This window comes from Lipotes vexillifer, unplaced genomic scaffold, assembly GCF_000442215.2.
Source record: "Lipotes vexillifer unplaced genomic scaffold, Lipotes_vexillifer_v1.1 scaffold914, whole genome shotgun sequence".
NCBI classification, from domain to species: Eukaryota; Metazoa; Chordata; class Mammalia; order Artiodactyla; family Lipotidae; genus Lipotes; species Lipotes vexillifer.
The window spans coordinates 137862-153917 of record NW_006780388.1 but is presented as its reverse complement, the minus strand read 5'-3'; the positions used below and the strand labels follow the sequence as shown (position 1 = coordinate 153917).

The following is a 16056-nucleotide window of genomic DNA, read 5'->3' as shown; positions in this document are numbered from 1 at the left end:
GACTCTTTCCCATATAGGCCATTACAGAGTAATGAGTAGAGTTCATGTTAACTTTTAATATAATTAATGATAATTATTATTCTCAAGTACATACTGATTGAGCACCTGCTATATGCCAGGCAACCTGACAAGTCCTGGGCACCCAACAGTGGACCAATCTGCCTGACCATTGCCTTCACGGGACTTCCATTCCAGTGGGAGACACAGATGAGAAAAAAAAAAATCAATATATACTTACAACTTTGTCACAGTGCTAAGAAGGGATCCAGAGTTACAGAAAATAAGAGGAGGTGACAGTGTCTTAGGTAAAGTGTCCCCCAGGCCTCTCTGAGGACAGGCCACTGAAGCCGAGATCGGAAGGATGAGAGGGCTGGGAACAGAGTTCTGGAGGAGGAAACAGCATGTGTGAGGACCCTGAGGTGGATGAGGGAGGTCTGAGAATGGGGGCTGGGAGGGCCGAGTACTGCTGGCCTCGGGGCTGCAGTGAGGAGTTTGGAGGCATTTGCTGGGATGAACCCAGCTCTGCCACTTTCTTGCTGAGTGACACTGGGCAATTGCTTCCCCTCCCCGGGCCACCCTTCCATATCTGTAAAATGGGGACAGCAGCAGAACCCGCCTCACTGGGCACTGGGAGAAGCAAATGAGGTAATGTAGGTAAAGCCCCTTAGCTGATGCTACATCCCAGATGGTTAGCTCAAGGTGGTAACTCCAGGGTAAAAAATGTGGCCCATTACAGGTGGTTTTTTTTTTTTTTTTTTTTTTTTTTTTAATTGGTTGTGCTGCGTGGCTTGCAGGATCTTAGTTCCCCGAACAGGGATCAAACCTGCGCCCCCTGCAGTGGAAGCGTGGAGTTCTAACCACTGGACCGCCAGGGAAGTCCCCTGGGTGTTTTTGATGTGTCTTTGCCCAGCCTCCTGTTCAGGAGACCTTGCCTCATTCATCTGTCTGGTCCCTAGACACTTTGTGTGGTGCCTCGTATACAGCAGGCATCCAGTAAATGCTCACTGCTTTTTCCTTCCACATTTTCAGCTCCTCTTGGAGCCTCCTGGAAACTGAGTCCAGGATGTTTACCTCTGGGGAGGTGTTGGTGGTAGTTTTTTATGTCACTTTCAGTGTAGTGTTTCTTAGAGTAAGTCCTGCCAACAGCTGGTGAGCAGTATCACCAAGGCTGCTTGTAAATACAGATTCTAAGGCCCTACCTTGGACCTGTTCAGCCCAGGCATCTGCATATTTAACAGATGCCCTGCTAATGCTTCTGCCCACGGAAGTTTGAGAGGCACTAAGGCTGGGTCTGTACAGTAGCTCTGTCCATGAAATTTGTCTTTGCTTACATATATATGCATATTTATTTATAATAAAGATATGATATATAAATACATATTTTTAAAATATAATATTTATGTATAATTTATTTATAATGGTATATTAAATATGTTATTTAAATATATCACTATGTATGTACAATTTTTAAGGGATGGGAACATTGGTCTCACTTTCTTTTGGTCCCTCCTGAGAAGGCTCTCTGTTCTCTAAGGCTTTAGACCTTGCATTGTTCTGGGCAGGGCTCTCTGGCACTGCTGCTGCCCTTGGGTGTTGCCAGGCTGTGACGTGCTGTCCACTGCATGCTCTAGCTCGTCCAGGTCTCCAAGAGAGCCCCCTGGGGAGGGCACGGCGTCTCCCACACTGAGACCATGTCACTGCCCCTGCCTGGCTTTCAGGTCCACCCTGAGAATGAAGACTGGACATGCTTTGAGCAGTCTGCCTCGCTCGACATCCGGTCCTTCTTTGGCTTCGAAAGTGCCTTGGAGAAGATTGCCATGAAGCAGTACACAGCCAACGTCAAGAGGGTAAGAGACGGGTTCCATAGGTCATGCAGAGGAAGGTGCACAGACCTCAGAGCCTGTGGATCCTGATCTGCCACCCCAAGACCCTTAACCTTCCTCAGCCTCAGTCTCCTCATCCATAGAATGGGTATTCTAATCAAAGTCATATCACATGAGATAATGGATGGAAAGCACCCAGTCCATAATGGGGGCACCATAGTCATTGTCCCAAAGCTCCTAGGCTTGGGCAGTGAACTCTCTGGACAGAGGGACATTGTGCACTGCTTGGTTTAAAGATCTCAGACCCATCACTGAGTGGAGGCCTGTTAGTGTAGTGAAACAGGTGAACTTCATTTTAATAATATATTTTATCCACGTGTTATCAATATAAAACTTATTTGTGCGCTATTTTACATTCCTCGTTTGGTAATATGTCTTGGAAATCTGGTGTGTATTTAACACTCCCAGCACATGTCCCTTTGGACTGGCTGAATTTCAGCTGCTCAGTAGCCACATGTCAGGCTGGCTGGGGCCGGAGCCAGGAGGGGGCGACTCCCAGTCTGAACTCCGAGGTACTGATGTGTCTCTCTGACCTCCAGGGGAAGGAGGTGATCGAGCATTACCTGAACGAGCTCATCTCCCAGGGCACCTCTCACATTCCCCGGTGGACACCTGCCCCAGTCCCAGAGGAGGATACCCACTCCCAGGCTGGGCTGAGGGATCCTGGCTCCCTGGAGGTCTGCGGGCCTGGTAGCACCCAGGGCCCTGCCCCCGAGATGGTCAGTACTGATGGTAGGTCTCAGCCAGCCAGCCAGGTCTGTTCTGGGGTCTGCAGCGTGTTTGCTCACTCTTGGGGGGAGGAGGTGGGGGTGGGGAGTGTTACCAAGAGTCCCCTTGGTGTTGGGACTCAGCTTCCTCCCTCTCCTGGCTGCTTTGCCTTCTCTGTGCTCCAGCCCAAGAGGCAGAACTGACTTATTTCTAGATCAGGAATTGACTGATCTGGTACCTCAGGGCTGCCCTTTCCTCTGTTTTATTAATATTCTATATTAAATGAGTAATGCATGATCGTGGTAGAAAAAAATTAAAACTGCTCAGAAGATGTGAAGTAGGAAGTAAGACTCCTTTCCTCTCACTGGAGGCAACTACAGTTTTTCCTGAAATTATCTAGGCATATATACGTACATAATACGCACACACACGTGTATACACTAATACACACATGTGTAACCTACACTGAACAAATGAGAGCATATATACATTCCATTCGATATTTTCCTTTTTCTTCACTTGCTAATGTTGCTTGAACAGCTTTTTGTGTCAGTGCATGTGTATTGGCACTTTGCAATATTTTGTGGTGTGGTTGCACCATTATTTATTTATTAATAAAGGTTGATTATTTATTATTTTAGTTTTTTTTTAGCTAGTCTCCTATTGATGGACATGTAGATTGTTTCCATTCTTTTTAAAAATGCAAATAATGTGGTACCTCTTTTACTTAAGGTTTTAAAAAATATTTTCACGAGCGTATATATATAGCATATAATTTTGAGTTGATTTGCTGAGTCAAATGTTATATGCAACTAAAATTTTGGTAGATTTATCAATTAGGCCTGCAAAGAGGTGTAGTAGTTAATGTTCCCACCAAAAATGTGTAGCTGCATCTATTCCGGACTTTACCCCAGCTACCTCGAGACTATTAGTAAATGTTTTAAACTTCTAAAGGGCAAAGAGTGACCAACGGTAGATTACTGGCCATTTATTTCTTTATGAGTGAGGTCGTTTTATTTTTTCATGTTTGGTTTTTCCTTTTCTTTCTTTTTTTTTTTTCTGTGAATTCCTGTTCTTGTCCTATGTCCATTCTCCTGTTTTTCCATGAATTTCTTATTGTCTTGTAAGAGCTCTTTGCATATTAAGGCAATTAGCCCTTTATCATATTTCAGACTCTCATCGACATGGAACATGTTCACAATATAGTGTTAAAGGAAAAAACCTAGGACACACAATTGCACATGCCCCATGAATCCAGTTTTAACCATGTGCACTAATGCCCACCATGACTGTTTTCTCTTTGGGGCCACTGAAGTGTAAGCGCTTGCCTGACACAGAGATATGCCACAAAAATACATCTGGTGCTGTGTTTAGGGGGAACAAAATTCATTTGTTCAACAAATATTTATTCTTCACCAACTGTGTGCACTAGATGGCTGCTGTTGTACGTATGCTTTTAAAATATTATTTTATTTTTTTACTGCACTTCTGCCCTTTTCTGTGCACACACTCTGTGTGTCGTGTCCTGTGCCCTCCCCATTTTGCACTAGGCCTTCCCTTCCCTTTCTGTCTGTGCTGTCCACCAGCACAGCCAGTACTCAGGATGGCTGGAGGGAGGCAGGATCATGCCCCTTCCACCCTGCTCTGTGTCACTGAGCCTTTGTGCTCAGAAGGAGAAAGGGGCCTCACATCTGCCTGGAGGCCGGAAGGAAGCTGGCGTCTACTGCCTCCCTCGTGTTTCCTCCCTCATCCCCTCCCTGGCCCCTCCCTGTCTTCAGCATCTCCGCTTCTGACCACTCTGAGGTGTTGCAGGGTCTGGGCGGTCCCTCCACAGCATTCCTCCTGACTCTGTTTACCCAGGTGGCTACTGGTGCAGTTGCCATGACCACCAGCCCTGGGCTTTTTTTGTTTTGGAGGGAAACGCTGGGTCCTGCTGCTGGATGTGTAGACATTGTTTGTTTTCTTATTGTGCCCTCTGCACACAAAGAACAGTCTATGCCCATGAAGGCTGCTCTTTGTGGACCATCTGCACCCAGGGCTGAGATGCTAAGATGCTGAGATGCCTCACCATGCCAGCATCCACCACCACAGCAGTTCAGAGTGGGCAACAAGACCTCAGCTCCGAGTCCCGCCTCTAAATGCCAGCCCATGCTAACCTCAAACAGCCCAATTGTGTGAGACAGGATTGAACAGTGGGCATGATCCATGCAGCTCCCAGGCTGTATTTTGAGGTCAGGGCTTTGTCTACCCAAAACCTCAAACCCCAAAATGGGGCTGGGAGGTGGGAAGGCAAAAAGGACTGGTACTTATCCACTGCCTCCTTTATGCTGGGCACACCACAGGCATTTACCTGTTTGAGTTACGGAACCTCTCTTGGCCTCAGTTTTGTCTTCTGTAAAGTGGGAACAATAGTGACACCCGCCTCCCAGGGCTGTTGGGAGCTGGCTCAGATGATACATGTCAGTAGACATGAGCTCATGTTGTCAATAATCTTCAGAGGGTGGGGCAGCTCCAGAGGGTGGGAATTTTTTTTTTAATTGGAGTATAGTTGATTTACAATGTTTTACAATGATTTTTTTTTAACAACAAAAAATGATTTATTTGCAACACAGCCCAGTCCCCATCATTTCAATACAGCACAGGAGTAGGAAAGAGTCACACTGCAATCATCACACTGCCAAGCTGCTGAGGGATCCTGGCTCCCTGGCTTCAGTTATACACATATGTATTCTTTTTTTAATATTCTTTTCCATTATGGTTTTCCTAGGAGACTGGATGTATTTCCCTGTGCTGTACAGTAGGACCTTGTCGTTTATCCATTCTGAATGTAACAGTTTGCATCTGCCAACCCCAAACTCCCAGTCCATCCCTCTCCCTTTGCCCCTCCCCCTTGGCAGCCACAAGTCTTTTCTCTGTGTCTGTGAGTCTTTTTCTGTTTTGTAGATAGGTTCATTTGGGTCATATTTTAGATTCCACATATAAGTGATATCATATGGTATTTTTCTTTCTCTTTCTGACTCACTTCACTTAGTAAGATAATCTCTAGTTGCATCCATGCTGCTGCAAATGGCATTATTTTGTTCTTTTTTTACGGCTGAGTAATATTCCATTGTATATATATACCACATCTTCTTTATCCAGCCATCTATTGATGGACATTTAGGTTGTTTCCATGTCTTGGCTATGGTGAATAGTGCTGCTGTGAACATAGGGGTGCATGTATTTTTTTTTTTTAACATCTTTATTGGGGTATAATTGCTTTACAATGGTGTGTTAGTTTCTGCTTTATAACAGAGTGAGTCAGTTATACATATATATATGTTCCCATATCTCTTCCCTCTTTGTCTCCCTCCCTCCCACCCTCCCTATCCCACCCCTCCAGACAGCCACAAAGAACCGAGCCGGTTTCCCTGTGCCATGCGGCTGCTTCCCACTGGCTATCTACCTTACGTTTGTTAGTATATATATGTCCATGTCTCTCTCTCGCCCTAACACACCTCACCCTTCCCCCTCCCCAAATGTATCTTTTTGAATTACAGTTTTGTCTGGGTATATGCCCAGGAGTGGGATTGCTGGATCATATGGTAACTCTATTTTTAGTTTTCTGAGGAACCTCCATACTGTTTTCCATAGTGGCTATATCAACTTACATTCCCAGAGGGTAGGAATTATCTTGATTTCTGAGGGTCAAAGGGACACATCACTCAGCACAGTGAGATCCAGGCTTGCCCCAGCATGAGTTTTTAGAATCACCTTGGAAATGGGTTGGAAACACTAGAAGATCTGAAGACCAGTGGCTATTTGGTGAAAGGGTCACCGTGCGCTTGGAACTACGTTTTGGATTCAAGGTAGCCAGTAAGGCAAGGGTTTCAGAAAGGGTAGACCATGCAGCATCTCCTGCTGTCCTGAACCCCCTTTTCTCCTCCAGGGGACAAGCTGGATGCGGACTACATTGAGAGGTGCCTGGGCCATCTCACACCCATGCAGGAGAGCTGCCTGATCCAGCTGCGGCACTGGTTGCAGGAGACCCACAAAGGCAAGGTGGGTCAGGGCTGGGGCTGTAGCGACTCAGTCTCAGGCATGGGGGGAGGAAGGGCCAGGTAAGTAAGTCTGTGTAATTAGCAATGCTGGACACTTCTATATGGCCTTCTTTTGTTATATCCTGTCTCATGCATTCTGTACGTAGCACTGATAGCGTGGTTTCCCATCCTTGGCATAGCTGACATTTGAGGATGGACAGTTCTTTATGGGGGGCCGTCCTGTGCACCATAGGGCATTGGGCAATGTCCCTGGACCCCACCCATGAGAGGTCAGGAGCTCTTCTTCCCCAGCTGTGACAACCAAAAGTGGCTCTAGACATCGCCAATGTCCCCTGGGGAGCACAGTCATAGCACAGTCACCACACAGTCACTGTGTTCACAAAACCATGCATACTGTTCTTTTCTAAGAGATTTAATGATTTGTGAGGGTTGATTTTTGACTGCACGTGGGCTTTGCCTTTAGACTCTAAGCCCCACTCATGAGTGTCCACCATGCCTGTAGGTCTCAATCACGGGCCTGACCTTCAGCTCTGTTGAATAAGAGCTTCCAGCCTAGTCGTGAGTTGCTTGCCCTTCCTCCCCTCCCCCCACCGGGGGGCAGACAAGGGAGTTACTTTAGTGTTGGGCTGGGATGTAACCTGTTTGCCTGTTTCCTCATCTGTAAAATGGGTACAATGTGAGCACACCCCCCTGTCCCCGGAGTGAATTACAAGGGACAATCCACTCCGTGTCTGGCTCAGCACAGCACTCAGGAAAGTGCACTTTTTATGGGGGCTGGCTTTCCCTTGACTGTTGATACTTGCCTGAGGGAAGGAAGGAGAGTGGTGGGCTTTAGCTTGTCACCTCTGCATGTTAGTTAGAGTCTGGGTTATATGTGTTAGGAATGCAGCTTGAATCAACCAGACAAAAAAAGCTGGGGTAGGGGTTTAATTGGCTCATATAACAAACTGTTAAGTGGGGTGTGTTAGTTTCTTGGGGCTGCTGAAACAAAATACCACAGACTGTGTGTCTTAAAGCAACAGAAAGTTATTCTCACAGTTCTGAAGGCCAGATGTCTGAAATCAACGTGTCAACAGGGTTGGTTCCTTCTGGAGGCTGGGTGGGTTGGGGGAATCCGTTCCATTCCTCTCTCCTGGCTTCTGATGGCTGCCAGCAGTCCTTGGCGTGTAGATACGTCACTTCCAGTCTCTGCCTTTGTCTTCACGTGGCCTTCTCCCCTCTTTACATTCTGTGTCTGTATCCAAATTTCCCTCTTATAATAAGGACAGCAGACACTGGAGTAGCGCACCCCCTAATAGAGTATGACCTCATCTTAACTAATTACTTCTACAAAGAGCCTATCTCCAAATAAAGTCACATTCCGAGGTTCTGGGTGGACATGATCTTGGTGGGACACCATTCAGCTGACCACGCAGCCTGTCTCAGGGATGTCCTGAACCAGGACTTTTTTTTTTTTTAATATTTATTTATTTATTTGGCTGCGCTGGGTCTTGGTTGCAGCATGCAGGATCTTGTTAGTTGTGGCACGTGGGATCCTTAGTATGTGGGATCTAGTTCCCTGACTAGGGATCGAACCCGGGCCCCCTGCGTTGGGAGTGTGGAGTCTTAGCCACTTGACCACCAGGGAAGTCCCATGAAACCAGGACTTAAATGCTGTCGAGACCGCTTGGTTCTTGTATCTGTTTATGTCTGCTTCATCCCCTCAGACATGCTTCCTTGTTGAGCTTGGGTCTGTGGCTACTTACAGCTTTTGTGTGTGTGTGTGTGTGGTACGCAGACCTCTCACTGTTGTGGCCTGCCTCTCTCATTGCGGAGCACAGGCTCCGGACGCGCAGGCTCAGCGGCCATGGCTCACGGGCCCAGCTGCTCCGCGGCATGTGGGATCTTCCCGGACCGGGGCACGAACCCGTGTCCTCTGCATCGGCAGGCGGACTCTCAACCACTGCGCCACCAGGGAAGCCCTGCTTACAGCTTTGAGTCTCCCCTTTGCCTCCGTAGAGAAAGGGATTCATGCCCCTTTCTTCAGATTTAAAATTGTCTAAATGCTCTGATTGGTCTGGCATGGATTTTGTCCACCGTAGGCCGTGGGAATGGGGTCCTGTGATTGGCAACGCTAACTAAAACCACCGTTGGTGTTGGGAAGGGGGCAGGAAAAGCAGTTCCCCAAGAGAAAAGAGATGTCACTGCCAGCACAGGATGGGGAGGTTAGGAAGCCCAAACTCAGACATTCACTGCAGTCCACCCTTGGCTGCGTCGTGGTTGAGTGTAACGTCCTTTTCCCAGCTAAGTGTTTGTCTGATAAGACAGGAGACTCATTTTCCAGTTTCACCGCCGGGCTTAGGGAATTCCACGCTAAAGGCTTTCTCCTCCTTCTCTTCTCAGATCCCCAAAGACGAGCACATCCTTAGGTTCCTGCGGGCTCGAGACTTCCACCTGGACAGGGCCCGTGAGATGCTGTGCCAGTCCTTGAGCTGGCGAAAGCAGCACCAGGTGGACATCCTCCTTCAGACCTGGCGACCCCCTGCCCTCCTGGAGGAGTTCTATGCAGGGGGCTGGCACTACCAGGACATAGGTGCGTCTCTTTACCTACATAACATGGAGTGTACACTTGGGTCACTGTCGAATGCACGTTGAATGCCCCTTTTCATCTTAGCATCTTATGATTTTTCCTTTTGGCTCTTCTGGGCATCTGGAGATGCCTTTGAGGTGACAACCCAGCCGTGAAGGCAGAGCTGGAATTGACGTTTGGGCTGGAGACAAGATGTTTCTCCCAGGGGCTGGGTCAGCCCACCATTACTTTTTGGCTGCATGAATACTGACTGCATTAGTGTCCTGGGACTGCCTTAGCAGATTACCACAAACTGGGTGGCTTAAAGCAATAGCAATTTATCCTCTCATTGTTCTGGAGGCTAGAAGTCCAAAATCAAAGTGTCAGCAAGACGGTGCTCCCTCCGAAAGCTCTGGGGGAGATCCTTCCTGCCTCTTCCAGCTTCTGGTGGCCTCAGGTATTCCTTGGCTTGTGGCCACGTCACCCCAATCTCTGAGTCTGTCTTTACACAGCCTCCCCTCTCGGTATCTCTCTGTGTCCTCTCCTCACTTTTAAAAACCCCGGGTCACTGGATTTAGGGCCCACACTGATCCAGCATGATTTCATCTTGAGATCCTTAAGTAATCACATCAGCAAAGACCCTATTTCCAAATAAGGTCACATTCTGAGGTTCTGGATGGACATGAACTTTGGGGAGGACACTGTTCAACCCACTACAAATATCATCTCTGGATTTTTTATTAATCTGCCATTGACGCCAGCACCTGTTATGCTTTTCAATGTCCTTTAGTTAAAAATTCATATGTATTGATTAGGGCAAGTGCTTGAGTCTCCTGAAGAACCGGTTGACACACTTGCTTTCAATATACAGTCGGTCTGTGTTATTCATGGATTCTGTATTTGTGAATTTGCCTACTCACTAAAATTTCTTTGTAACTCCCAAGTCAATACTCAGGGCGCTTTCACTGTCCTTCACGGACAGAGTGACGAAAAATCTGAGTCACCCGACGTGCACATCCATCCCCAGCTGAGTTTGAACAAGTGTCCTTCTGCCTCCTTGTTTCAGCTCCTACTGTAAATGAGTATCCTTTCTGCAGCCTATCTAGTGCCATTTCTTTTTTCTCGCATTTTGTGCTTTTTTGTGTTGATTTCGCATCGTGCAGAAGCACTATGTTCCTAAGGGCAAGAAGGCTGTGATGCACCTTCTGGAGAAAATTCATGTGAGATAAACTCCATTCAGGCACGAGTTACAGTGCTGCTGGCCATGCGTTCAACGTTAATGAATCAACAATGTAAATTAAACAAGGTGTCCTCAAATAGAAACACACGCAGAACAAAGTTACATACTGATTGACCGACTGACAAAAATGTCACGACCAGAGGCTGGCAGAAACTTAACCTCCTATTCCCCCCTTAGAAGCGGTGGTTCTGAGTTCCTTGATTCAGTGTTCGAGGTGACTTCATAGAAATTAACTACCGCAAATAACAAGAATTGATTGTACATATATAATATATATGAAGGATTATGTAAAAGTATGTAATTCTGTTTCCCTTTTGTCCTCCACTTGCTCGACCCCGCCCCAAAGATGGCCGCCCCCTGTACATCTTGCGTCTGGGCCACATGGACACCAAGGGCTTGATGAAGGCCGTGGGGGAGGAGGTGCTGCTGCAGCATGTGAGTTGGGGTCCCCGCTCCTGGGAGCCCCTGGGGTTTCCTGCGGCTGGAGCAGCCAAGTGAACATTCGCCAGCGCCTTCTCTGCTTTCCAGGTTCTTTGCGTCAATGAGGAAGGACAGAAGCGGTGTGAAGGGAACACAAAACAGTTTGGCCGTCCCATCAGGCAAGAACCCAGGCAAACTCCCCCAAACAGTAAAAACAGCCAAAGTTCACTGGGCATGGATGCCGTGCCAGGCAGCCTGCTAGATGCTTTACGGAAATGTCCTCACCTAATTCTTACAGTGACCCTACGAGGCAGGGACTCTCAGCATCCCTGTTCTTTATGGAGGGGAAACTGAGGCTCAGAGTGCTGAGGTCATCCAAGGCTGCTGAGTGGGGAAGGGGTAGAGCTGGAGTTTGAACCCGGTCCTATCTGGCTCGGGCTCGCGGACTTTCTCCCCGTGCCACGCAGCCTCCTGGACTTGGCTTTTCGAGACCAGCACTCCCACCCCAAGAGCCACCCTGCCAGTGTCCCAGGCAGGCGAACCTCGCAGGTGTCATGGCACATCCAGTGACCCACCGCCTCCTCGGGCTGCCCCAAACTCCTATTCCTGAGCGGAGTTTCCCACACCAGTCCTTACAGTGGCATTGCCCCCAAAGGCACTTAACCTTTCTGAGCTGTGGCTTCCTCTTCTGTAAACCCTTCCTAGGGTTTCTTTATGGCTTATCAAAAAACAATGACTTAATGGGAATTCCCTGGCAGTCTAGTGGTTAGCACTCAGCGCTTTCACTGCTGGGGCCTGGGTTCAATCCCTGGTCAGGGAACTAAGATCCTGTAAGCCATGACTTTAAGAGGTGATGCAAATGCCACATAGCACTTCCTGTGTATCAGGGAGTCTTCCAAGCTCCTTGAGTCATGTCACCCTATCACAGCCTACAAGGGAGAGACAGGCAGGACCTGCTACTGAAGTTTTTATCCTGAAATATCCTGATCTTTGTGCAAATTAAGTTCCTTTGCTATTTAGAGCTTTCCTAAAGGGGTGTCCATTGGGGTTGGAGTGGGGAATCAATCAATCAGCATCCTGGCCAGAAGCGGAATGCCCCCCAGATGGCTCAGATGACAGGGTGTCATGAAGGCACTCCTAGGAGTGTGTGGGCAAGGTGAAGGGAATGAAGCTGGATGGACAGGCTCCCAGGGACCACTTGCTGCAGCCAAACAGTCATTTTCCTAATGAATTGTTTCTAATGAAATGGAGGCACAAAGAGGTTAAGTAACTTAGCCAAAGCCACACAGCACATGCCAGAGCTGGAATTTGAACCCAGGCCATTTGGCTTTGGAGTGTGTGCTCTATTTAGCAGTTAGCATCTTTTCAGCAATTAGTAGTAAAAACTGGCTTTTAATGAGCATTTGCTATGTGCCTGTCCTTGCAGAGAGCTTTACATAGACCATCTCATTTAATCCTAACAATGGATGAGATGGGGACTGTTACTGTGATTGCTGCTGTCCTGATGAGGAAGTGCCTGTGTCACACAGCTCTCAGGCACTTGAATTTGGGTGCTTAGCCTCGGTGTGCACACTCAGAACCTCCATACCACGTGGCCTCCCCACAGTGGCAGGGTCCACAAGAGTGCCCTGTGGTCCCTGCCCCTTCTGCTCCCAGCGCTGCCTTATTGAGCCTCTCCCTCCATCCCTGTCTGTGGGCGCCCAGGTCCCTGAGGATGGTGTTAGGGGCCCTGGGAGGTGGCCGAGTGAGGTAGAGTGAGGGGGCATCTTTGCCGCAGCTCCTGGACCTGCCTGGTGGACCTGGAGGGTCTCAGCCTGCGGCACCTGTGGCGGCCAGGGATAAAGGCCTTGCTGCGCATGATCGAGGTGGTGGAGGACAATTATCCTGAGACTCTGGGCCGGCTGCTCATCGTGCGAGCCCCCCGCGTCTTCCCTGTGCTCTGGACGCTGGTAAGAAAGAGCAGGAGCCTGAGATGGGAGGGGCCCTCTGTGAGCTGCTCCGCCCGATTATCCTGCATTGTTTCCTCTAATTACCAGCTTTATTGAGATATACTTCATTTCCCATAAAGGTCACCCTTTTGGGAGTCCCCTGTTGGACTAGTGGTTAGGATTCCGGGCTTTCACTGAGATGACCCGGGTTCAGTCCCTGGTCGGGTAACTGAGATTCTGTAAGCCGCGTGGTGCAGCCAAAAAAAACCCCCAAACAAACAAAAAGTTCACCCTTTTAAAGTATAGAATTCAGTGGTTTTTAGTATACTCACAGAGTTGTGCAACCATCACCACCAGCTAGTTCTAGAACATTTTCATCACCCCAAAAAGGAAGCCCCGTCCCCATTAGCAGTTCCTTCCCATTCCTCCCCCCAGCCCCCTGCAACCACTCATCTACTTTCTGTCTCTGTGGATTTGCCTGTTCTAGCTATTTCATGTGAGTGGAATCATACAATGTGAGGCTTTTTGTGTCTGATTTCTCTCACTTAGCATAATGATTTCAGGTTCATCCATGTTGTAGCAAGAATCATTTCTTCATTCCTTTTTATGTCTGGATAATATTCCATTGTATGGGTGGACCACATTTTACATGTCCACTGTCCTGCTTCGTGGACGGGAGAGCCACACTTAGAATTGTACAGTGTTCCTGGGACTCCTGTGAGCTGATTCCGAAGAGCGTTGGGATCCTGTGCTATTGGGATTTTAAAACTTTTTGCCCACAACCCACTTTATGTTGCCACCTGGTCTCCTCGTGTGGCTCGTGCCTACACACACACACACACACACACACACACGCCCGAAACAACAGATTCTCAAGTGGTGGTTATCGTAACTATTTACAACATGCTCTTTGCTATTCTTTTCTAGTCCACTCCACTCAAAATAGGCTAGTCACAGAGCTAAGCTGATATCACAACCACTACCGGATTATCACTTGCAGTTGAAAACCACTGCCTTGAGGCCTTGCTCCTGAAGTGTGGTCTGCAGGCCAGAGCAATGTCAGGTCCCTCTCCATCCTACAGACTCGGGGTCAACATCTTACTGAATGCCCTCGGGATTCGGTGCCTGGGAAAGCCTGAGAATCTCTGCTCTACCTAGAGGTTCAATCAGGGTAGATTTGTGAGTTGAAAGTTAAATGGATTCAGTGTTTTACTAAGTGCCTGCTGTGTGCCAGGCACCTCTCCAGGCCCTGGGGATGCAGAGTGTGTACCCCTGTGTCACGGGGTGTGTGTGGGAGAGAGATCCAATAGCCCCACGTGAGTAACTGCTTCATGATGCCCTGTGACACGGGCTTGGGGACGTTCAGGGTTCTTGGGGAGACTAAGTCAGGGGGCGAGGGGGTGTATAATTTAGGTTGGGGAGCTGAAGATGCTTCCACTGAGAAGGTGACACGGGTTGAGACATGAGGAAGGAGTGGGAGTCAAGCGGGAGAAGGGCGGGCGGAAGGGTGTGGTGGGTAACCTGCACAGCACGGACAAAGGCCTGGAGGCAGGGCCCGGCTGGGTGCTTCTGAGGGACTGAAAAACTCGTGGCCAGAGGAGGCTGGGAAGATGCTAAGGGCCCAGTGCCTGCAGAGTGCAGGCTGTGGCGAAGATGGGACTTTGTCCTGGGGCAGCAGGGAGCCATGGCAGGACTGTTGGAGGAGAAGACATGAGCAGACTTCTGGGGCAGAAAGTTCCCTATAGCTTCTGGGGCTACTTTACAGCTCTGTTGGGGATGGGCTGGGGAACAGGAGCTGTGGGAGGGACAGGCAGGATCTGCTACTGTAGCACTTTATCTTGAAATATCCTGATCTTTGTGAAAATTAAGTTTCTTTGCTGTTTGGAGATTTCCTAAGAAGATGCACGTCGGGTGGGGGTGGGAGCCAGTCGGTTGGGGTCCTGGACAGAAGCAGATTCACCCAGGTGACTCCAGTGGGGGTGTGACACACCAGAACTCCTCGCAGGGGTGTGAGCAGGACAGGGAGGCCCCAGGGGCTGGCCACTGCCGTAAGCCCTGACGACCCCAGGGCTGGAGGGACACGAGGAGGGAATGTCCTTGTTACTGGAGCCCTGAGAGAGCTTTGGCAGGTGAGGGTGGCGGCTGCCAGGGACACTGGAGCAGGGAGGGAGCAGGGAAGACGCACCCACCTCCCATCTCCTGCTGCCCCCGCCCCCCTTCCCCCACTGGCCACACCAGATGAAAGCCAGTGCACAGAGCCAGGTTGCTGAGGCCCACGGGGACCACCTCCCGGGATGGGGTCTGAAGGAGTGTGACCCACACCGGTGGGATTTCTAGTTCCCAAATGATTTTTTAAAAATATTTATTTATTTAGGCTGTACCGCGTCTCAGCTGCAGCACACGGGGTCTTTGTTGCAGCATGTTTAGTTGCAGCATGCAGACTTCTCAGTTGCAGCATACATGTGGAATCTAGTTCCCCGACCAGGGATTGAGCCCAGGCCCCCTGCATTGGGAACATGGAGTCTTACCCACTGGACCACCAGGGAAGTCCCCCAAATGATCTTTTGCCTGTGGCATTCCTTGCTGAATTGGCTTGTGCTCTAATGTGCTAAGTGCCTTCCTCCCTCCCTTCCCTCCTTCCTTCCTTCCTTCCTTCCTTCCCCAACTATTTCCTGAGTCAGGCACCACCCCAGCATTGGGATGCCGTGAAAAACCAGACTGATGTGCAGTTTAGAGCTTGGTGTTGAAATACTTTCCATCCGGGATAAATGAAACATGCTCATCCACACAATGGAATATCATTCAACCATGAAAAGGGAGTTCTTTTGTTTTCTTTTCTTTTTTTTTTTTTGTGGTACGCGGGCCTCTCGCTGTTGTGGCCTCTCCCGTTGCGGAGCACAGGCTCCGGACGCGCAGGCTCAGCGGCCATGGCTCACGGGCCCAGCCGCTCTGCGGCATGTGGGATCTTCCCGGACCGGGGCACGAACCCGTGTCCCCTGCATCGGCAGGCGGACTCTCAACCACTGCGCCACCAGGGAAGCCCCCTTGTTTTCTTTTTTATGTTTTTAATTAATTTTTATTGGAGTATAGTTGATTTACAGTGTTGTGTTAGTTTCTGCTGTACAGCAAAGTGAATCAGTTGTACATATACATATATCCACTCTTTTTTAGATTCTTTTCCCATATAGGTCGTTACAGAGTATTGAGTAGAGTTCCCTGTGCTATACACTAGGTTCTTATTAGTTATCTATTTTATATTTAGTAGTGTGTATATGTCAATCCCAATCTC

At 48.8% G+C, this 16056-nt stretch overlaps 1 protein-coding gene across 1 annotated transcript in view; it reads left to right on the top strand.

Moving 5' to 3' along the window:
- The window catches only part of SEC14L5 (SEC14 like lipid binding 5), a 39253-nt gene that overhangs the window by 16466 nt on the left and 6731 nt on the right, over positions 1-16056 (top strand). Inside the window, exons 4-10 of the mRNA XM_007453452.1 lie at positions 1719-1847; positions 2423-2615; positions 6520-6632; positions 9014-9203; positions 10766-10854; positions 10948-11018; positions 12617-12788. Coding sequence (XP_007453514.1) covers positions 1719-1847; positions 2423-2615; positions 6520-6632; positions 9014-9203; positions 10766-10854; positions 10948-11018; positions 12617-12788 — 957 coding nt within the window. The remainder of the gene's footprint in view (positions 1-1718; positions 1848-2422; positions 2616-6519; positions 6633-9013; positions 9204-10765; positions 10855-10947; positions 11019-12616; positions 12789-16056) is intronic.